Source organism: Suricata suricatta, chromosome 17 (genome assembly GCF_006229205.1).
Source record: "Suricata suricatta isolate VVHF042 chromosome 17, meerkat_22Aug2017_6uvM2_HiC, whole genome shotgun sequence".
NCBI classification, from domain to species: domain Eukaryota; kingdom Metazoa; phylum Chordata; class Mammalia; order Carnivora; family Herpestidae; genus Suricata; species Suricata suricatta.
Window position 1 is genome coordinate 39,302,351 of NC_043716.1, and position 21,554 is coordinate 39,323,904.

Genomic DNA, 21,554 nt, shown 5'->3' on the forward strand with positions numbered 1-21,554 from the left:
AAAGAGTGACCTTCCCTCCCTGAAGACATGGTTCAGTCTCACACAGCCCAGTGACCCACCATGATCTCTCCCTTAAATCAGATGGAAACATCTCACGGAAAAAAGTAATTCTAGTTAAACATTTACAGCTCCCTGGGGCAATGCCACTGCGGCAGCTACTGTTTATGGAGCTTTCCAGCATGGTCATGCCATCCCTCGGCCTCAACACACTCATTTGTCTCCAAGAGAGGTGACTCAGTTTATTATTGTGAACCTAACCCCATCTTTTCCACGTTAGGCTCCAACACTACACAGAGCTGCCACCCCCACCCCTATGAGAGCCCCTGGGAGGAGGAGAAGGTAAACCACAAAGTTAGAAAGACTGAGAAAAGCCAAGGTCATACAATTCTCAAGTAAGGAAACAAACTATAAGAAGGGCTCAGTGACTGGACACAGTGAGTGTGAAGTGGCCAATATTCCCTTGTCCAGGCCAAATGCAATAAACCCCTGGCTTCTTGGGCTCAATCATCGTCCATGGTTGAGGTCAGCAAAGCTGTCTGCAGGTTTTGATTTCCACAGGGTCATAGGGCATCATCCACCATGTGAAGGGGCTCCAGCAGGTTGGGGATGGCGCAGTGCCCATCTGGTTCAGGATCCCGATGCCCTCGCCATGGCTCGGGCTCGGGCAGCTTTGGCCTCGTCCTCCAGCTCATCTAGGAAACGCTCCTGGGACACGGAGTAGAAGGTGTAACCATCTGGGGAAGTGGGTTCAGGAAACAACGTGGAGTATGCACATTGCCTTTTCCCAGCCTTTTTCCACCACTCTGAAACTCTCCCACCCTCCCAAATCAGTGATTGGATCTTCCGCCCTCTGCTTTTCTGAGCCCTGTCCTCGATTATTCCGTTATTATTGATGAGGCATATTAAAAGAGCATCTTAAAATGACAAAGTAAGGTCCATTAAACGCTTGGCTCAGCATCAGAAATGGCTAAGACTTTCACAGCTCTGGCTCTTTTAACACCCCCACACTGACCTACTACTCGCCGCTGTTCCCCTTCCCCTGCCCCCATTTGCCGTCTGCAGAGCCTACAGTCCGAACGGATACAAATAGCTAACACCAGGGCCCCAATGCCAAGGCCGGTCACGATGTTCCGGGTCCGCCGCTGTGGTAAAGTCTTCTGCCACTGGGCGAGCTGCACCTGCCGCATGAACTGCAGCTGTGCGGGTGTCAGCTTCTCCCGAGTCGGGTCGATGCGCTGAGCCACTGGGGTCTTTCCACCCTTGGCATCGAGAGAATCACCTGCTCCCGGCGCCGCCATGTTGTCGCTCCGCCCTTCGTAGCTCCAAAGCGCGGGGCTTGCTGGGAATAGCAGTCCTTGGCCCCAGCAGCGGACGCTGGGAGTTGTAGTCTGCGCTTTCTTTCGCGAAGGGAGTGCTGCTCTTGGCCTTACGGGAAGGGCGGGGGAGGGGCAAACGAGCCGAGCTTTCTGATTGGCTGAGCGGTCCGTGGCCGTTGGGGCGTGAAAGGGCTGTAGGGCTCGAGGCCCTGGTGGAAATCGGGTTTTCCTCAGACTTGAGGTGAAGACAAACACACAGAAGAGGACGAGAAATCCCAGACAGAGTGTGGCGGAAGACTGGGGTGAAGCTAAGGGGATCGGTTTATGGATCCAGTGAGCCGTCCAGGTGCCCCCAAAGGCTTCTGAAAATGGACGGACCTGTGAGGTCAAGATTGGCCTACCTCAGTGACTTTCAATTTGGAGCTGTTAACACAGAGACCATCGAAGACGCTCTGCTCCATCTGGCGCAGCTGAACGAGCAAGCCGTGCAGGAGGCTGCCGGCCGGATGGGCAGCTTCAGGGAGACCCGGATCGTGGGTGTGGACGCAGGGCCTGGGAGTCCGTTTTATGGGAGACTAGGGCACCTGTCTTTGAGGCACCAGCCCGGAGATATAGTTTGCCTTATATATTCAAATAAGTGTTTTTAGGAACTACTGTATGCGAGGTACAGGGGATACAGTTATGAGCAAGATACACCGGCACCCTACCCTTGATTTCAACCCATGTAGAGTGTTTCTTCTCACCGCTTGGGCTAGAAGGATAAAATGGAGATTCAGTCCCTGCTTTCAAACCATGCCTAATCTTTCGAGGATATTAGAACAAATCTGTAAATGACGAGGTACAAGTACTGTTAAGTGACATAGATAAAAGCAGCTTTCTGGGGATTGAAAGGAGCCATAGGGTGAGGTGAGGCAAGGGTAGGAAGAATTGAGGGAGTCCTCCAAGCATGGTAGACCTCGAAGAAGGAAGAGGTTGGGTTGGTGAAGGTGAAGGAGGGGACAGGTTTCTACCAAAAGACCCTAACATGAGCAAAGCAATGGAAAAAGGGAAGTTTAGGGTGAGTGTGGGTACAGTGGTCAAGTCCAGGTTGTCCAGAGCATGTGGAAAGGTAGTTGAAATTAAGACCAGAAAAGTAGTTTGGAGACATGCCATGTGGCACATTGAATGCCAAGGGTGGGGGGTGGGGGGGTTTATCCTTGACTTAGTAGGAAAACAAGAAGGCATTGGCGGTTTTCAAATATGGGAGTGATATGACTGTAACCTTTGCCTTAGAAAAAATTTTGGCTGTGATGTATAGAATGGAGCAGCTTAGGGAGGGGATAGGAGAATCTCTGTCAGTAGTTTTGGCAATAGGGCAGAAGGAATGATGGGAGGGTGGGTTAAAAACATTTCAGAGACAAAATCTTGGGTTCTGCAATGGATGAATTTAAGAGGTGAAGAAGGCAAAGGAGAGCATGCCAAAAAGTTGAGCCTAAGAGAATGGGATTTAAAAGAAATACAGCTAGTAAATACTAGTAATAATAAAATGGGGAAACATGACTTCTGTTTGGGAAAGAGAACAGCTTTGTTTTCAGATCTACTGTTTCAGGTGCTTGTAGAACATCTAAAGGAAGGTTTCTAGTAAGCTGTTAAAAAAGTCAGAAGAGAGGTCAGAACTAGAGATAAAGGTTTCAGAGTTATCTTCATAATGATACTGTTGAAACTGGTAGAGAATGAGTCTGAGAGGGAGAAAAGAGAAACATTTTGTGTTCAAGCAATTGGAATAGGAAGAGAGTCATGAAGGAAGTTCTTAAAAATAGGGAGATAGGAAGAGAACCAAGGCACCTCTGGAAGCCAAGAGGAGAGTTTCAAGAAGGATGATGGTCAGCAGTTTCAGATGCCTCAGGGATATGAACGATGGGAATGAAGGTTCCCAAGGGGCAATGATATTTAACAGTTTGGACCTGTTTTCTGGCCTTTGAGACCATCGTTTTGGCAAGTTGAGAAAAGTAGAAGCCAAAACCACAGAACGTCAAGGAATTCATGGCGAAGTGGAAGCAGCAGGTTGAAGCAAAGGCCTTCAAGAAAGTTACCAGTGATGCAGACTAGCTTAAGAGGACTGAAGGGGAGGGTCTTTAAGTTAAATGACGTTATGTGTGTAAGAGCCGGAGGGAGAGCCAGCAGGAAGGGAAAGTGTAACCATCTATTGGCATCTAACCCTAGCTCAATTTTCTTGGCAAATTAAACTAGAAAATACAAACAATTGCCCAGATAATTCAGACGCAAACCAAACCAAACCCAAACAACCACACACGCACACCCCCCAAAGAAATAAAGCCTAACCTCCAGCAAATAAAAAGGATAATAACACACAGTTATGGGTGCTAGGGTATTTTGCTTAATTGCTTTAAGTATCTTCTGCACTGGGCACTGTTAGCAGGGCTTTAACTTCTATAACAACCAAGTTTTGTACATATGGGGAACATGTGTTGAGCAGACTGCTCAGCTGTCTTGTCCTAGCCTAACTTTTACGTGCCTAAGAGAGGCAAATTTTCTCTGAAGACACATGGTCATTTGACTATGCATAATTCTTTGCCAGTCAGTGCTAAAAGTCCCAAGTTCTGCTGGAGCTTTCTTTGTTGAGAACTAACATTCACCCTTGTTTCCACCCTCTAACGATAATGCAAACTAAATAGAATTCTATCTGGGGATATTCTTTCAAAGAGAAGCAGATCAAAGAGATCTCGCCAAGGTATCTTGCCCTTCCCATCTTCCCAATGACTTTGCCCCCCCCCCCCAAAGTGGGTTGTGTTCCCTGACGGGGATATTTCTTCAAAACAAGCCACTCCCCAGTAACAAACTTGCTCCTGGGGACAGGCTCAGCCACTGCAGATTTACCCAACAAACTGGTGGTGGAGAAATGGTGTCCAGCTGTAAGGTGAATCCTGTTTGTAAAGCAATGGGAGTTCTCCAGAGGGTGGTTACAAAGCAAACACTGTTATGAAGAGTATCGAAGCTCCAGGAGGGACTTTTCTGTCCCTGTCAACATTCCACTGAAAACAGAATATAGGGGTTCGGGTTTTTAATCCATCCAAGAATCTCCCTTGAAGCTGGAGGTTCCCAGCATGGAGTAGAGGCCAACTAGACCCGCTGGTTTGTTTGTGTGTAGCTGGCCAAGCCTTTTATCAGCTGAGACCCACAGGAAAGCTCAAAGGTCACCAAGGGGGCTCTGTCAGCCTTGGATCTGCCTATTGGCAGGAAAGGGAACTAAGCTCAGCTTGTGTTGTTTCAGTCTCCCCCTTCTCAGCCCCTGACCCTCTTCCCCGGCCATCTCGTCGCTTTTATACAATGCCAGGAGTTCACAGAGTGGTTTTGGTTGCACCTTGTGAATTAGTCTCTTCTTTCCTGTTTTGGCAGAGTTTGTTTTTCTCCTGTCTGAACAATGGTGTCTGGAGAAATCCGTGAGCTACCAGGCTGTAGAAATCCTAGAAAGGTAAAGCCCTGAGCATAGGTCTTTGTGAGTGGTACCTCTCAGAATGGTTAATGTATCCACATCTTAAAAAAGCACAGTCGCCCCTTACCCGGAGACCTGGGTTTACACCCTCTATTACTTGCAAATGCACATTTCTCTCCCGGGGACTGGCATCAGAGAGGAGGAGATAGAGCATAGCTTGATAGCACAAACTCCCTTTAGTTTGAGTGAGTGCGGATGGTTTACTCTCCCCTTCCCTTCTTTACAGGTTTATGGTGCAGCAGGCAGAGGATATCTGCAGGCAAGCCACAGTCCAGCTGAGGGAGAAGACGGAGCCTCAGAGTTGGAAAGCTCTGAAAGAACAGCTTTTCAACAAGTTTATCCTGCGTCTTGTGTCATGTGTTCAACTGGCGAGCAAACTTTCCTTCCACTACAAGGTAAGGAACTGGGGTCTCTCATGTGCACCTGAATGTTTGGAGAAACCAGCTTGTCCAAAGGTGACTGTGAGAAACCTCCTCCTCAGCGAGGTGTTACTAGTCCTGTGGAAATTCCAGAGTGTGCTTATGCTTCTTAAGCATACCTCCTACACACACACACACACAGTCACACAGAGGCAGTTATTAAATAGCCCCAAGTTCTGTTCCCAAAGTATAATTGCTGGACAGATGCCATCATTATTCATACAGGTCACCTTTCCTCCCCTTGGACTCAAGGACAGTTTACATAAGGTGCCTGAATTACCACCAGACCTATCAGTATTAAAGACAAACGGTTACATTTATAGGGGATAAAATGTCTCCATACCCCTGCCCAATGCCTGTATGGTAAAATGCCATTCATTCAACACATGTTCACTGTCTTCTATGGCCGGATGCTACACTAGGTGCCATGGGTACAATAGTAAACACATTGCCTGCACTCTCAAGGAATTTATGATTCAATGAGAGAAGACACACAGGCAAATAATGTGGGAGAGTGCTCTGACTAGTGTAAATACAGATGGCTATGAATGTGCCCCAACAGCCTTGGAGAGTCCAGGAAGTATATTTAGAGACAATGACTTTTTGAAGGGGGTATGGGTAGGTAGCAGATGGGAGGGTCCTACACTTGATCTTAGCCACAAGGCCGAGAAGCGATGGGAGGGTCCTAAAAAAGGAGGGAGAGGAGTTAAGGAAAGCAGGGAGAGAGGAGGGAGAGGAAAGGGAGACCCAGACATTGGAAACAGCACACCAGCAGGTCTGAGAGCTGGACGGGCTCAGGAACTGCAAGTAATCCTATATGACAGCGTGGGGGCGTCAGGGGCAATTACTAGGCGAGAAGACGCGATGAAGGCATGGGCTGGATTGTGCAAAGCTTTGTACACTGTGCCAAGGTGTATGACCTTTATTCTGACACCCTTCTCTCCCTCTCACTGTTTTGTTTTTCTTTGCTCAGATTATCAGCAACGGTACGGTCCTGAGTTTCCTCCAGTCTCTGGGGTATGTACACACTAAGGAGGAACTGCTGGAGTCAGAGCTTGACGTTTTGAAGTCCCTGAACTTCCAAATCAATCTGCCGACTCCCCTGGCATATGTGGAGATGCTTCTGGAGGTTTTAGGTACTTGAATACGTGTATCGGAGAGTGTGGGTTGGAGTCGTCCATAGAAGGCAACAAGAATGTGCCCAGAGGGTTGGAAGCAGTGGAAAGAACCCGCCAATGAGAAACGCAGGGAGCCCGGGATGACCGAGTCAAGTGTTCCCTCCAGTACTTGCAGGGAAGGAAACTCAGGTCTCAGCCCCTGGCTTCTATTTGGACTCACGAGGCACTCTTACTGCAGGATCAAAGAGGTGATTTTCTAGAGAGGCATGAGATAAGAGGGGAACAACCAAATATACTCTACCTGTATATATACTGTAGATGCAGATTTCTCTACCTCTCCCTTTATCCTTTAATTTTTTCTTCAATGTTTATTTGAGAGAGAGAAAGAGTGTGAGCAGGGGAGAGGCAGAGAGAGGGAGACACAGAATCTGAAGCAGGGTCCAGGCTCTGAGCTGTCAGCACAGAGCCCAATGTGGGGGCTGAACCCCGAGATCATGACCTGAACCAAAGTTGGACTTAAGGGAATGAGCCACCAGGCGCCCCTCCCTTTATCCTTTAAAATTGACCTCCTGGGGCACCTTGGTTTAGGCTCAGGTCATGATCCCATGGTTTGTGAGATCAAACCCTATGTTGGGCTCTACACCGGCAGCACAGTGCCTGCTTTGGATTCTCTCTCTCTGCCCCTCCCCTGCTCACACGTGCACTCTCTCAAAATAAACATTTTAAAATTGACCTCCAAAAAAATAAAAATAAAACTGACCTCCCACCTAAAGAGATTTCCTACAGAACACATTAGCTTGAGAGCTGTATGTCACATGACAATGGTGATTACGATCAGAGAAGACGCACTTAACGTTCTTTACCATGCCCATACTCCATCTAGGATACAATGGCTGTTTGGTCCCAGCCGCACGGCTGCATGCAACCTGCCTGACCCTGCTCGACCTTGTCTATCTCCTGCACGAACCTGTGTATGACAGCCTGCTCAGGGCTTCAGTTGAAAACTCCAGACCCAGTCAGCTGCAAGGGTAAGGCAACTCCTTTAGGGCAGGCCTCTTCCAGAAACAGCGAGTTAGGAACATACCTTGAGAACAGACCACGGGAATGGAATTTGCCCAGTAAGGCATCCAGTCCACAGATAACCTGCACAGGTTACCTGGTTTTAATTAACTTCCAGTGTTGCTTGGATGCAGATGACTAAGCCCAATCAGCAAAACTCTGAAGTATTTTACTTTTAAATTTAAATGACTTGAGGTAATTAACATACTTTCTTTGAGTTCTTTGAGATTTGAATCACTGGACAGTCCTTATAGTCACTTAGGAAAAAAAGCCAGTCACAGGGCTGTAATTGGACAAAAGTGTTTGATTAGTGTAAAGTCAGACTGGTAAAAAGACCCACAGTTACATTTGTTAGTAAGACAGATGGGACCACAAAAGGCCTATAAGCCAGTCAGGAGGCTCATGTTTTAATCCCAGTTAGGTTGGGGGAGGGGGAGTCAATTAGCTGTTACTTGGCCATTTCCTTCCATATCTCAAAAAGTCTAAGATCATCAACATAAACAGCTTTTAGCTGAAGTTCCATGCCCCTCGAGTCTGGAAGATCAAATTCCATTCCAGCTCCAAAATTAATATGGTTTTAATCACTCAGGGAAAAGTTTGTTTCAGTGAAGGAAGACTTCATGCTGTTGGGAGTAGGAATCATTGCGGCGAGTGCTTTCATCCAAAGCCCTGAGTGCTGGGGCCAGGTGCGCACCACTGGGCAGGACCAGCACGGTCAGCTTTCGCTTAATAGAAAGCATTCTCCCATCGGTTAAAGGAAAAGAGAAGACAACTTATAAAAGATAAGTCAAGACCCAGGATTAGGAAGAGTAAGCAGGATTTGGGAGATGAAATGCTTGAGTAGGTCTGAAAAATGCTCTCCAGTTTTCCCCTTATGGAACTGGAAATGGAGGTCCATGTTCAGCTTGGTCATTTCCCTTTCTGATGTTAGCCCATTATCATGCTGAAGTCCAGTAAGTGGATCCTCCCAAATAGAAGACAATGTCAAGGCCCAAGTGTCCCATTCATATTTCACAGACCTTAGCTCCAGCAGAATGAAATGTCTAGCAGAAACTTTCCAGGCTGACACTATCAGGCTAAAGGTATCCTAGTGTAATTTGGTCATTGGCAAACATTGGGATCTGGATTTAATCTTCACTGTAAACTCTGAGAAATGAAAAACTTTACATCTGGCTTGAGAGAACAGCCCGAGCGATGTGTCTGTTTGTGCACTAAAACATGTGGAGATTATCTAGTAATAAAAACTCCGTCTGTTTCTGAAGGTTGTGGAGCATTTGCAGAGCATCACCGGCATCACCCTGGAAAGCATCGCTGAGTTCTCTTACGCAATCCTGACTCACGGCGTGGGCGCCAACACTCCCCGGCGACGGCCTGTCCCCCCCCACCTGGAGGCTAGGGCTCTGGGGGCTGTCACTTCCTCCAACTCGTGAGGCGGGCTCCACTCACCAAGTATCCAACAGCCTTCCGCCACTGCGCTCACCCCTCCTTTTGTTTACTCTCCAACTCAGGGGTACAAAAGTTCCAAGTAGCTTTTGAACTATGTTTTGTGTTCCAACTTCATGCTCATTTTTCTGCATTAGACAAAGTTAAAGTTGACAAGTGTGTCTTTTTTCTTGTATCACACTGAAAATGTCCAGGAGCTGGGAGGAGATAGAACATTAGCGAAGTTGGTTCGTTTTTGTTTAACAAGATATTTATAGATTTTCCCTGATATTTAGAACTTTTCCTTAACTGTGCATTTCATTGAGAGAGAACACGGGATGTGGAAATTAGTATTAACCAGGGGTTTGAAAACCGAGACGGTTTGGGTGACCTTGACTGAGCATCAAGGAGGCACCCTTTATTTCCCCTTAAGGTTAGTTTAACGTCTCTGTTCTGTCACTGGGTTGTACACAAATAGGGCTTCCTCCACAGCTATTTCCATTAGTCTTTTTTAAAACTAACACCAATCCATCTCTAAACAGGTTTCGGCAGAGCTTTCACATACCTGCACTTGAGCTCAATACTCCCCGAGTACAAAGTGCTCTATTTTAGTAAAAAAAACCAAAAAAAAAACCCACAAAAAAAACAGTGCACCTCTGGGCAGTTATTAGACTGCAGTAAATCTTTTATTACAAATAATTAAATCTCTCCACAATGTCTCCAACAGTATCAAACACCGCTTCAGATCTCTAACAGCAGGGCAGGCATTTACACGAGAACCAAGTGAGGACAGGTGTTAAATTTCAAGCTTCTGATCACATCACCTGGTGGCCAAAGCGTACGTGTCATTTTCTCCCGTTCGCCGACTGTACGTCTCACACATCTCATCGTCCCAGCGGAGACAGAAGTTTCTATTTCATGTTGTAAGTGCAGGAAGTTGAGAGATAAAACCCAGTGAAAACACACTGATCTCAATTCAACTCAGTTAACAAAAAAACAAAAACATATTTAAATTAGTTGTTTTGAGGGGAGAGAGGGAAAGGAAGGTTTGGGGTTAAGAGTCAAACCTATGACAAAGGCTGGTAGCTGTACACGGCATGTTGTGGCTCTGGAAACTGTCTGTCACATGATATCCTGAAATAAAGTGACTTCCGTGGGGTTTTTCTGTTTTGGTAGTGTAAACATGTGCTGTTAACAGTACCCGAATTTAATTTAAAACACTTTTTTTTTTGCAAACAAAACAAAATTTAAAGCCTTTAAGGCAAACATCTCCCTAAGAAAAAAAGTCATTTGTTATAAAACTGTGAAGATACCCAAGCAAGACCCCACTTAAGATTCGTTAGCATGAACTTGAGAGCTTTTGTCCACTGTTCCTCGGAGTTAAACTGGGTTTTGATGGAATAGGAGCCGCCACTGCCTCCTGTGTCTTCAATCTTGCCTTTCTCCACATCCATCCTGCAGATGGACACAGCAGAGCTCATTAGTAACTGAGCTCCGAGTTAAGTCAGTTCAGGCAAATGGGCAGGGACTTGATCATGGGACCATTCACGCCATTTTATCTATTAAAGAACTCCTGGCGAGGATTGGTAGTGTATTTTGTATTTGCTTAAAAGCCAAACATCAAGAAGGCTGTCACAAGAGCCTCATTGTCATGGCAGAGTACAGGGACAGGACACACACCCAAACAAATGCAAAGCCTGAGCAGAGGGCAAGTGAGGGCTATAGGACTCCTGACTGTTTTCCGAGGCATCCCTGAACTCATGGGGAGAGAAGGGAGGCAGAAGAAAAGAAACACTTTGTTTTGGGGTGGCAGAAGGAGCTCAGCTTTATTCTCTTGAACAAAGGTCTGCGTCTATCACTGGGCCCCTACAACATCTGACCAAAGGAAGCATTCCTGTGTATTTCCAAGGGCTGAAGGGGAAGGCTTCCTGAAATTAGAGAGCCGGCTTGAGCTCTGTGCTAAGAAAACCCCGCATAGCACCGAAGATAAGATTCTTTTTCTGTAGGGACCAGGTGGTCACATTCTGTCCTGCTTGCAGTGTTGAATCACTCTTTGCCCATCAGTGTCAAGATTTTGCTTTCTTACCATTTAGACTATGTTTTGCCTCCATTCTTACTGTCCCTTCAGTTATGCTTGATTTGGTCCTACTCTAGGCTCGTGGAGCACGAGGGAATACTGACCTGTAAGGAAGACAAAAACGTGTCTCGCCTTTCTCAACCTCTTCTTTGAACTGCTGCACACAGTCCAGGAAAGCCACCATGGCGTGGTCAAACTTGTTGTCCCAGAAAAACCGCAACCCCCCAGAACAGTATAATGGCAGCTCCTGCCCAAGGAGAGAAGAATCGGCTGAGGGTGTGGCACCAAGACAGGCTCCAGAGACTGTTCCCAAGCCTCTGCACGTCTCAAGTCCTGTTTTGTCTGTATCCCACCGGAAACAGGAAGCCTGGGCAAATGCAGTGGCCGGGAACTGTTTCATCAGGTGTATTAAACACCTCACAGTGACTCCTTTCCCCCCCTAGCATACACATCCCCCTCTGATCTGCCCGTAGCCCTTCTCAGCAGACTGTAAAAGACCTTTTTGCCTTTAAGCCTCAAAGAGCTAATCCTGAACTAGACAAGGCATTGAACAAGACATGGGATCATGAGACACCTCCACCTAAGGAAGAAACTAAAAAATGCTAGTCTCAAAAGCAAACCACTTCGTCAGGAGGTACGAGGATTCTGCATCCCACTGAAGATGAGGCTTCCCAGAGTACCTTAGATTTGTCTGTCAGAGACTCCAGATAGGAATGGTTTCCGTAGGGAACGAGTCGATACCTAAAATGGAGATGTGTACACAGATGGATACAGGCCTCCTCAAGTGATTACTGAAATGTTATAACCTAGTGATTTTCATGCTTCATCCCGCCCAAAAACTACTTTTATTATTCCTACCTCTCTTATCTCCCCATAGGCTCCATGTTTAAAAGATTTTATTTTACTGAACTACATTTATTATATAATTGTCTGGGGGCCTTTCGCGGATAAATGTAGGTTTTGGTTTAGGCTGAAAGAGAAAAAGCTAAAAAGAGCTTGAGGAACCCCCAAGGTTCTGGAAACGATGCATTGGGGACCACGGCTGCGGTCACGCAGCTCAAGGACTGCTCGATGAGTGCAAAGCGCCCTGTGGTAAGGGGTCGACCAGGAGCCGGGGGGAGTGTCCACAGGCAGGAAACTCGGTGTGTTGTGAACAAGGGCTCTTGCCGCAGCAGAGGAGGGCACCAGGCTGGGGATACAGATCCCATCAAAGACATGCCACCCCACAAGAAAGAGGGGTGCTTTTTACCTCTGAAACTTCAGACCCATCTTACTGGCCAGGGCATGGAGCAGCAGCACCGTCTGGCCCCACGCAGCGTTGATCTCATTCCACTCCACAGGAACACCGGGCAGGCGGCCCAGGCGGAAGTTATTGATTGTGCCGAACTGTCCGCTGTGCCTGGAGGAAGGCAGGAGGGCAGGAGAAGACACGGGGAGAACTTTAACACTTGGCAACTTTTGAGACTTGCTGCTCGCACCTAAACGCCGGCATAGATCTCCCTCATCTCCACATTCGTGGATTGAAGCTCTGTTTGGCACCCAATGTGGGGCTTGAACTCACAACTGTGAGATCAGGAGTCACATGCTCTACTGACAAAACCAGCCAGGTGCCCCTCTACCTGGCACTTTAAACACACATCTGCGGTGCATGAGTTGGCTCAGTGGGTTAAGCATCCGACTCTTGATTTCAGCTCAGGTCATGATCTCACAGTTTGTGAGTTCGAGCCCTGAGCTGTCAGTTCAGAGCCTGCATGGGATTCTCTCTGCCCCTCCCATACTCGCACTCTTTCAAAATAAGTGAACTCAAAACATTCAAATAAATAGATACATAGATAGGTAGATAAGTAAATAAGTGCATGTCCAAATGTGAGCTGTCACCTTTCCCCCTTGTGCTCAGATGCCAAAGTAGAAACAGGGGCATCATCCTTGAATACTCTCTCCCTGCTCCCTCCCCTCAAAACCCACCAAGCTCATTTGACTGGACTAATTGTCTACTTTTTCCCAAACTCAACACCACTGCTCTATCTTTTCCTGCTTAGAGTCCTACTGACAAACCCCCCCTTACAAAAGGCACTGCCCCCCCCATCTCCCACACTGCAGGTGAAGCTATTGTTCACAAATACAAATGTGATTGTGTCACTTCCCTGCCTAAAATGCTTCAGGGGTTTTTACTACCTTTTGGATGAAGTCCAATCCCTTAATGAGGCCTACAAGGTCCTTGGGGGAACTGGTCACTCTCCAGTTTCATATCCTGTCACTCTCCCCTTCACACTCAATCTCTAGTCACAATAAGCTCCTTTCAGTGCCTCGGACGCCCCCGCTCCAGCGTCCCTCTGTCTTTGCACGTGATGTCCCTCGGCCAGGAACAACGCCCCTCCTCTTCGAACTTCCACCTCATGCCTCGGCTTAAGCATCAGCCTCCCCTGGGAAAAACTTTCCAAGCGGCTTTCCCAAATTGGGCAAAGCATCTTCACGTGGCCCCAGAGCACCGGAGGGTCACAGCTAGCGTACCGCATGACAACAGTCTGTCACGTATCGCCTCTTCCCCGAGGTTGTAAGCAACCAGAGGGAGAATGCATGTGGTTTGCTGTTGGCCTTCTGGTGCTTAGCACAGTGCCTACCATGTATGTATGACATGCTTAACAGACACTAGTTAGATGGATGAAACGTGGGATAAATACATCAATGACCCTAGGCGTTAAGAAATCAGCACCAGGCAGATGACAACGTTTTCATGGGGCTGGAGGGCTCAGATCTTTCCCTTTCCTTGGGGGAGCTCTAGGATTCTAACCCCCTGAGGGGTCTATCCCATCAGAAGGAAGAAATGCAACCTGGATGGGGAGACGGCGTGCAGCCCTATTTTGGGGGAGGTGGGCACCCTGCCTCAGCGGTCAGCAGCCAAGGTGCAGGCGTGCAGTGCTTTCCGAGCGCCCCTCACCCTCCAACCCGCCATTACCAGATGTGGAAGGTTGCATTGAAGACGTTGGTTTTCTTCAGCTTGTCCAGCTGCATCTGGGCGTAACGCATCTGGTTTTCCACACTCTTCAGCTCATCATCCAGCTCCAGCTGCTGTCGCTTAAATTCACTGTATTCCCTCTGATACCTGTGAGCAGCAAGGTGGCCACTGAAGGCTGTTGGTTTGGGGCGTGAATTGCTCTCTCGCCACCCCCCATAAGGAGGCGCTCTAATGGTGCCGGTTAGACCCAGTTACAGCACCCCTGCCATTTGGCACAGGTCCCGCTCAAAGGAACATACTGATCCTAGTTGTTTTGCCTGCGAGGGAAAGAAATGCCTCAAATTCCAGCTGCTCACGTGCAATAGGCAGAGGCAAACAGGACTGTCCTAAACCAGGACCAAATGCCTCTCATATGTCTGATTTTTTCCAGAGGTGGGATGAGGGGCTTAAAAGTGGCTTCTTCCAGGAACTGACCACAGTCGAACTTCCAAAACTTCACTTCTGTGCACTTACGGTCCTTTTATGTAGGTGGTGCACACCATTTCCAGTAGTGGACACGTTACACTAGTTTGAAAAAGCTAACTTTCTTTCTCTGTCCATCACTTCCCCAACTTTAGTTAGTGTGGAGATTGTGTCTCCTCCACTAAACAGAGGGCTCTCTCAGGTCAAGATCACCAGTGACATTTTGGGGCTGGGAATGAACAAATATAGGCCAACGCGCTCATCTTTCCAGAGGAGGTTGCCAGGTTTGGTGGCTGACTTACCCAAATGGGCTCAGCGCCCCACAGGGCAGAAATGCAACTTAGAACCCTTCTTTCTCTGCTATTAACCGACATGCTTTTTTCACTTAATCATGTGGACCCTTCACACACATAATCCTCCCAACAGACCTTGGGAAACAGGGCCTGGAAACGGAATGTCGGATCTGGAGCAGACATGCTGCCAAATGAGAGGTGACCACAGCTTAGGACATTCAGTCCGAAGCCCCTGGTCCCCTGGAGCCTTGTGGGAAGGAAGACAGAGGAACAGGGTGACCACTCACTGAGCTTCCTCCTGATCCAGTCTCTCGGCCTCGGCCTGGACCTTCTCGAGATTTTCGGCCACTATCTGGCGGTTCTTCTCCACATCTTCCAGCTCCTGGATCAGCCTCTCCTCCTCTAACGCCAGCTCCTTCAGCTCCATCTGTAGCTGTTCGCTGTCATCCTCGTTCATCTGCTCTAAGATCTCTAAACAGCGTCTGCCGAGGACACAGGCAGCGTGTACTCAGCACGGGGAGCCCCGTTATTCTGTTGCCCTGAGCGGAGCTTAGCGCCTGGGGGAGGGGCAAGCGCTCCCCGAGCGGTGACAGCCTCATGGTCTAGATCTCCGTTTCCGGGCACTGGCTCTAGAGGCACTCACTTGTAGTTCTGACACTCATTTTCAGTGACGTTGAGCTGAGTGTCCAGCTGGTCTAAAAGAGTATCTGTGCATTCCTCACACAGCGGGTGATCCACATCTGTCTGGCCTGACATGATGTCAAAAAGGTCCCCAGTGACCTGGAAGTGCAGGGTGTGGGTCAGGGGAGGACCTGCCCCATGCCGGCTGCCTGGCCACCCCCTCTACCAGCCGGGCTCCCCCGCCTGACGCGGCTATAATGCCGACTTGCCTTCAGTCTTCGGCTGAGGTTCTCCATGGTGCCGCCATCAGATGCCTCCCCGATCAGAGTGAAGCTGTTGGCACTTTCTGTGGACATCATCCTGCAGACAGCCCCCCGCCCACGGGCCACATGAGGGGGCAGAGAGGCCTCCTCCACTCCACCGACTGCAGTGGCAGTTGCAGAGACCCTCAAGCACCGGCTGAGGGGCCTCAGGGCGCATTCCCACTCCTAGCCCGACTGACCTCCCAAGGGTACCTCTCTCCCAAGGGAAGGCCATGCTGGTCTTCCACAGGGGCACTCAGCACGAAGGATGGCCTGGATGGACTAAGGAGGGAGAGGGGGCATCAAAAACTGACGTGTGTGTGTGTGTGTGTGTGTGTGTGTCTATAGTAGAAAAGGAAGGAAAGGCAGGAAAGACCATTTTTTAAATATCATACCCCTCGCTGGCAGCCTTCACATGCATCAATGACTAAGCACCTGAACACCTAACGACAGCTGATATTTTAAAACTTTTCAAGAGCCCATCTCTTCTACTAGTCATTCACTCCCTCAACTCTCCTCAATTCTTCACCATGAGAGCTATTGTCCCTTCCCACTGTGTGAACGGCTACAGGAAAAAAACAATACTTGAAGGTGAGGAGCCAGGTATAAGAGAATATGTCTTTTCTGGAAGAGCCAAAAGGCTAGATGAGGATTTACTTCCACCACCTGGCTCCAGGTCTCAATTCTGGGTTCCATTAAAATCCTACTGGCCTTTGGTAAGGAACAGGGGGCTGAGGAGTAGTAAGCACCTGGCTGGGGGGATGAATCTTCGAGAGACACCATCCTGGCGAGTTTCAATAAATGGCTCCTGGGAAGGAAATAAGAGGGCATTAGAATTCTGGCAGCTAGCGGGGAGTCTATTCCCCAAACAGCCTCAGAACCATTTGGCTTTACCCTTGGTGGATGATCACAGGAACTGATAAACCACAGAAATGTAAGAAATGGGTATGATCTAGCCAATCCTTGGATATGTGCCTAAGGACACCTAGTCCCAAGTCCCATGTGATTTTTTTCTGTAGGAAACATCTCCTATCTATGTGAGATAGTACTTATTGTAGGATTAAATCTGCATTGTTTTTCAACACTGACCAGTCAGGGGTAAGGGAGAGAATGCCCTAAAGGAAAAACGCAGATCAGACTGCAATGAAGTTTGTCATGGCATACAACAGTGTAGATGATTTGTATGTTTTTGATACTTTGACATAATTTATATGTCATCAAACTCTTAGGACATCTACCTTCAGCAAAGAAAAACATCACTGATGTTACCACAGCTTAAAAATGACAGGTTCTCTGATACTGACAATCCTTTCTGGCTAGAGTGATCATACTCTAGTCTAAACTAAGACACTTTTGAGAATGGAGAGCAGTGGATATTAATAATTAGCTAGGACAATAGATGTAAACCGGGCATGTCCTGGAATGACCTGGACACACAGGTCACCTCATCTCCTACCTATCATGGCTTGTAATTCTGCTTCAAAGAAAAAACCCTCCCCACAGTTTTTAACCGATGCCTCATTCAGTAATCCTGTGACCTCAGGCGCACTTCCGTGCCTCCCCAGTGACCCACAGTGGCCTGATCATGTAGAACGTCTCTTGTTAACCAGAGATTCCAAAAGTCTAGGGGCTCTAGAAGCACCAGGTACCCTGCAGAAACCCAGTGTGCATTCCAGGGTGCCATACTTCTCCTGAGTTAGCCTCTTCCTCTTGGGCCTCTCCTGGTTTCACCTGGGCTGTGGCAAGTAACGGAGCTAAGGACAAGGAAAATATCGAATTAGAGTCTTAACAAAGCCAGACCGTGTGTGAAAATATAGGAAATAAAAACAAATTCTCATCACCACTTCCACCTTTTTTCTTTTTTAATTTTTAAACTGTATTTATTTAAAAATTTTTAATGTTTATTATTTATTTTTGAGAGAGAGAGAGAGAGAGAGAGAGAGAGAGAGACAGAGTACAAGTAGGGGGAAGGGGGAGAAATAGGGAGACACAGAATCGGAAGCAGGTTCCAAGCTCTGAGCTGTCAGCACGGAGCCTGATGGGGGGCTCCAATCCACAAACCGAACCGTGAGATCATGACCTGAGCTGAAGTTGGGTGCTTAACTGATTGAGCCATCCAGGCATCCTTAATGCTTGTGTTTTTAAAAAGACGCCTTATCTTTCAAAAACGCTTACCAAAACATTTACAGTATTTTTATGTTTGGGGTTTGCTCCAAAATAACCTGGGGTGGGAGGGGAATAGATGGGGCTGTATATGAAACATGATTAAATAGGCACTGATGACTGTTGGGGCGAGGTGATGGTATGTGAGGGCTCATTACACACACTGAGGTTTTCCATAACAAAAGTTAACTCCCCTTTCCTCCAGAATAACTAGGAAGGAATGTGAGAGAACTTTCTGGGAACATGGGAGGAACTTTCTACATCACAATGATCTGAGTTACATGAGTGTATCCATTTTGTCAAAAATGCACAGTGAAGGATGACCGGCTGGCTCAGTCAGGAAGGTATATGACTTAATCTTGGGGTTGTTTGAGCCCCATGTGGGGTGTCAAGATTAAAGCTTAAAAAAATGTTTAGGGGCGCCTGGGTGGCTCAGTTGGTTGCTCAGGTCATGATCTCATGGTTTGTGAGTTCAAGCCCTCCATCAGGCTCTCTGCCGTCTGTGAAGAGCTGGCTTCAGATCCTCTCAATACCCCTCGCTCTGCACTTTCCCCATTCATGCTCTCTCTCTCTCAAAAACAAAGATTAAACAAAATTTTTTTAAAGCACAGCTAAGACTTGTACATTTAAAGTGATGCCAATTTGCTTTAAAAAACAAAGAATAAAAAGCAAAATAACTGAGTGGGGATTGGAGATGGGCGAAGATACAGAGAACACAAGAATGGCAGAATGTGGCTAATTGTTGAAGCTGGGTGACGGATATAAGGGAGTTCATCATTCTATTCTCTTGACCATATGATAGAAATATTCCATAATGAAACGTTAAAAATGTATTAGAGTTAATTCCACTCAAAAAAAGAGAAACTGGTAGTAACAATAATAGCTAACACTTACTGAGCACTATTTGCCTGGCATATTCCTTTTTTTTTTTTTTTTTAAATGTTTTATTTATTTTTTGATACAGAGAGAGACAGAGCATGAGAGGGGGAGGGGCAGAGAGAGACGGAGACACAGAACTGGAAGCAGGCTCCAGGCTCTGAGCTGTCAGCACAGAGCCTGACGCGGGGCTCGAATCCACCAACATGAGATCTGACCTGAGCCGAAGTCGGAGGCTTAACCGACTGAGCCACCCAGGCGCCCCTGGCATATTCCTAAGTACTTACGTTCTTCTCATCGTATTTGTCTTACAACTACCCTGAGATCATTTTACATTTTACAGATAAACCAAGAAACCAGGGCTTAGAAAGTAAAGTAACTTGCAAAAACTCATTCATCTAGCAATTGAGGTATGATTTAAATCCAAACAGGCTGACTTTATGGACCCACAAGCTTATTTAAACCACCTCTTCAGGGGCGCCTGGGTGACTCAGTCGGTTGAGCGTCCGGCTTCGGCTCAGGTCATGATCTCACGGTCCCTGGGTTCAAGCCCGGCGCCAGGCTCTATGCTGACAGCTAGCTCAGAGCCTGGAGCCTGTCTTCAGATTCTGTGCTTCCCTCTCTCTCTGACCCTCCCCTGCTCACGCTGTCTCTTTCTCTCTCAAAAATAAATAAAAATATTTTTAAAAAATTTTAAATAAAAAAACCTACCTATTCAGCCTTTTTCTTTCTTTTCTAACTTCATCTCGCTATGGGACTTTAAGACTCTGTTTCTCCATTCACCAGCTGTTGGCCACTGATAAATCACTTAAGCTCTCTGGCCCTCAATTCCTCAAATGTAACATGATGACTGTCCTCTCCCATAGGGGCTGTTGCAGGTATCAGTGAAGTAATGCATGCCCTGCACTTGGTATAAAGAAAGCCCTCAGCATATGGTGCTTACTATTATATATACACATTCCTTAACTCGGAAACATCAGGAGCAGAACACTAAGGGCCTTTCCTTAGAATAGGAAGCGCTCAGAAGGATACAGTGTCAGAAGTTCTTCATATTCGCATAGGGAAAACAGGGAGCCTGAGAGACGAAATGACTTTCCTAGGTTCACACAGTGAGTCTGTGGCCGACTACAAGGATAGCTACTTTAAGACCTACATCTGCCCACTTTCCACGATTTTGAACACCCTCTTTTCAAGGGACTCGCTGACCTGTGAGCTCCTGGATAGTGACACGGTCCAGGATCTTGAAGCTCGTGTCCAGTTTCAGGGGCTGGCTGCAGCGCTGGCACACGAAGCTCACCTGCATGGTGCTGCTGGACGTTTTAGACCCCTCCATCCCTGCGATGGTGAAGAGGAGGCGATGTTAGGGAGAATCAGGGCCCCTGGTCCGGGGCTACTACCTGCCTTGCTTGTGTGGTGAAGGGGGTAAATCCTCGCCCGCGCCATTCCCTGTAGGAACGGTCCGGTACCAGGCAGACCCGTTTCCGGGGCAGCCCTGGCAAAGGCAATTTTCCAGCCCAGAGTCAGGGAGGGGCTGGAACAGGGGCCGTCAGGGTTCCCAGGCTCCCTTCTAAGGCCCCGGCTCAGCCCCGGACGCTCGTCACCTTCGAACCCGGTGCCCACGCTCTGGTCCGGTTTACCGCGGGGGCACCGTGGCGTCGGGTCTGCCCCGAAGGGAGCTCTCCAGAACTGCCATCGCCCAGTCTTCAGTTACTTCCCGGTCGGCCAGGGGAGGACTTCCGCCCGGACCGGACGTGACGCCACGACCGCCCGGCAGACGCTCCGGAGGTCGGAACTGGTCCATCCATCTGCGGGGCCCGCCGCGCCCCCTAGAGGCCGAGCTGGGAAGCGCGGCAGGCGTCGGCGGGTGGGCAACCGGAGCGAGCGGAGATGAAGGGCTAGTTGGGAATAAGACGACTCCGCCTACTTGTGATTCTGTGACTTTTCTTTAGGTTGGTCACTTATGAGCGGAACCACTTTAATTCTTATTGCTGTATCAGCTTTAAAAGTTACTCCCTAGGAGAGCCTGGCTTGCTTTCAAACACCCCTGAAAGAGTGGTAGACACACTTGGAGGGAAAGGTGAGAAGGTAAATTTTGTTTTATTTTATATTTTAAAATCTCAGTTGTTAATTAGGAAAAATCGAGCCCTTCTGATATTAAATATTCAAATATTAAAGTTATAAAACGAAAACAGTTTTGTTTTGGTGCAGGAATAGACCGATCAATGGAACATAATATAGTTCAAAAATAGACCAAATATACAGGGCATTTAGTATGTGGTAAAGCTAGTATTTCAAATCAGTGGGAAAATGAAGTACTTAATACGTGATGAATGGAGCCAAAGAGGCTGAAGATAGTAGATAGTATGTAGTAGTGAGCCGAATCTCTATCTCCTTGTTTACACCAAAGAAGCTCCAAATTTGGTCACATATTTAAGCATCAAAAATACAATGGTTGGGGCGGCTGGGTGGCTCAGTCGTTAAGCCTTTGACTTTGGCTCAGGTCGTGATCACACGGTTCATGAGTTCAAGCGCCCCCATCCGGCTCTCTGCTGTCAGCACAGAGCCTGCTTTGGATCCTCTGTCCCTCTCTCTACCCCTCCCCTGCTTGCTCTCTCAAAAATAAATAAACATTAAAAATATTTTTTAAAAAAATACAATAATTAAAGGTACTAGATAAAAGCATTGATGAATATTTTCTTAAATCTTGGAGTGGATAAGGTCAGTCTAAGCAGGACATGAAAATCAAAACCCAAAGAAAGGAAAATATTGAATTTTACTTCTTAGAAATTAAAACTTTCTGAACCATCAATGACACTGTAAAAAAAATTTACAAAAGAAAAATGTAGAAGATGGTTGCAGCTTATAAGATAGAAGGTGAATTTCCTCAATATACAGAACTCTATTCAATCCATAAAAATACCAACAGGCCAGTAACGAAATGGGCAAAAAAATATGAAAAAGCAGCTCACAGAAAAAC

General features: G+C 47.4%; 3 protein-coding genes across 6 annotated transcripts; 1 reads left to right on the forward strand and 2 right to left on the reverse strand.

Annotated features, from left to right (window-relative positions):
• Positions 1 to 213: 213 nt before the first annotated feature.
• On the reverse strand, positions 214 to 1,420 carry LOC115281530 (cytochrome c oxidase assembly factor 3 homolog, mitochondrial). Its single transcript, XM_029926935.1, has 2 exons — positions 1,085 to 1,420; positions 214 to 734 (listed from the first exon to the last, which is right to left on the reverse strand). Exons 1-2 carry the CDS (start codon positions 1,296 to 1,298, stop codon positions 628 to 630), a joined length of 321 nt encoding a protein of 106 aa, XP_029782795.1. The 5' UTR covers positions 1,299 to 1,420; the 3' UTR covers positions 214 to 627.
• A 73-nt stretch (positions 1,421 to 1,493) lies between these two features.
• On the forward strand, positions 1,494 to 9,004 carry CNTD1 (cyclin N-terminal domain containing 1). Of its 2 annotated transcripts, XM_029926912.1 has the most exons (7): positions 1,503 to 1,853; positions 4,713 to 4,788; positions 5,036 to 5,204; positions 6,202 to 6,364; positions 7,230 to 7,374; positions 7,995 to 8,091; positions 8,668 to 9,004. In XM_029926912.1, exons 1-7 carry the CDS (start codon positions 1,685 to 1,687, stop codon positions 8,833 to 8,835), a joined length of 987 nt encoding a protein of 328 aa, XP_029782772.1. In that variant the 5' UTR covers positions 1,503 to 1,684; the 3' UTR covers positions 8,836 to 9,004. The 2 variants fall into 2 exon arrangements, with proteins under 2 accessions (XP_029782773.1, XP_029782772.1); XM_029926913.1 differs by lacking the exon at positions 7,995 to 8,091 and having other exon boundaries at positions 1,494 to 1,853; positions 8,668 to 8,752.
• A 486-nt stretch (positions 9,005 to 9,490) lies between these two features.
• BECN1 (beclin 1) lies at positions 9,491 to 20,311 on the reverse strand. 3 transcript variants are annotated; one of them, XM_029926901.1, is made up of 13 exons: positions 20,179 to 20,311; positions 19,784 to 19,912; positions 17,225 to 17,292; positions 16,288 to 16,346; positions 15,752 to 15,820; positions 15,506 to 15,596; positions 15,259 to 15,395; positions 14,903 to 15,097; positions 13,861 to 14,007; positions 12,154 to 12,303; positions 11,585 to 11,645; positions 11,009 to 11,151; positions 9,491 to 10,282 (listed from the first exon to the last, which is right to left on the reverse strand). In XM_029926901.1, the coding sequence occupies exons 2-13, from the start codon at positions 19,908 to 19,910 to the stop codon at positions 10,114 to 10,116; spliced, it is 1,416 nt and encodes a 471-aa protein (XP_029782761.1). In that variant the 5' UTR covers positions 19,911 to 19,912; positions 20,179 to 20,311; the 3' UTR covers positions 9,491 to 10,113. The 3 variants fall into 3 exon arrangements, 2 of the variants coding, with proteins under 2 accessions (XP_029782761.1, XP_029782760.1); XM_029926900.1 differs by lacking the exon at positions 15,752 to 15,820; XR_003904351.1 differs by lacking the exons at positions 11,009 to 11,151; positions 15,752 to 15,820 and adding an exon at positions 10,914 to 11,008 and having other exon boundaries at positions 10,194 to 10,282.
• Between the last annotated feature and the right edge of the window lie 1,243 nt (positions 20,312 to 21,554).

Excerpts from the sequence above, each read along its gene's own strand:
- LOC115281530 (XM_029926935.1), bottom strand. The coding sequence starts at position 1,298 with ATGGCGGCGCCGGGAGCAGGTGATTCTCTCGATGCCAAGGGTGGAAAG. Across the intron at positions 735-1,084 it reads GGCCCTGGTGTTAGCTATTT|ATGGTTACACCTTCTACTCC; the intron begins GTATCCGTTCGG and ends CCACTTCCCCAG.
- CNTD1 (XM_029926912.1), top strand. The coding sequence starts at position 1,685 with ATGGACGGACCTGTGAGGTCAAGATTGGCCTACCTCAGTGACTTTCAA. Across the intron at positions 1,854-4,712 it reads CAGGGAGACCCGGATCGTGG|AGTTTGTTTTTCTCCTGTCT; the intron begins GTGTGGACGCAG and ends CTGTTTTGGCAG. Across the intron at positions 7,375-7,994 it reads AGACCCAGTCAGCTGCAAGG|GGAAAAGTTTGTTTCAGTGA; the intron begins GTAAGGCAACTC and ends TTAATCACTCAG.
- BECN1 (XM_029926901.1), bottom strand. The coding sequence starts at position 19,910 with ATGGAGGGGTCTAAAACGTCCAGCAGCACCATGCAGGTGAGCTTCGTG. Across the intron at positions 15,597-15,751 it reads GGCCTTCCCTTGGGAGAGAG|GATGATGTCCACAGAAAGTG; the intron begins GTACCCTTGGGA and ends GGCTGTCTGCAG. Across the intron at positions 12,304-13,860 it reads AATGCAACCTTCCACATCTG|GCACAGCGGACAGTTCGGCA; the intron begins GTAATGGCGGGT and ends GCCTTCCTCCAG.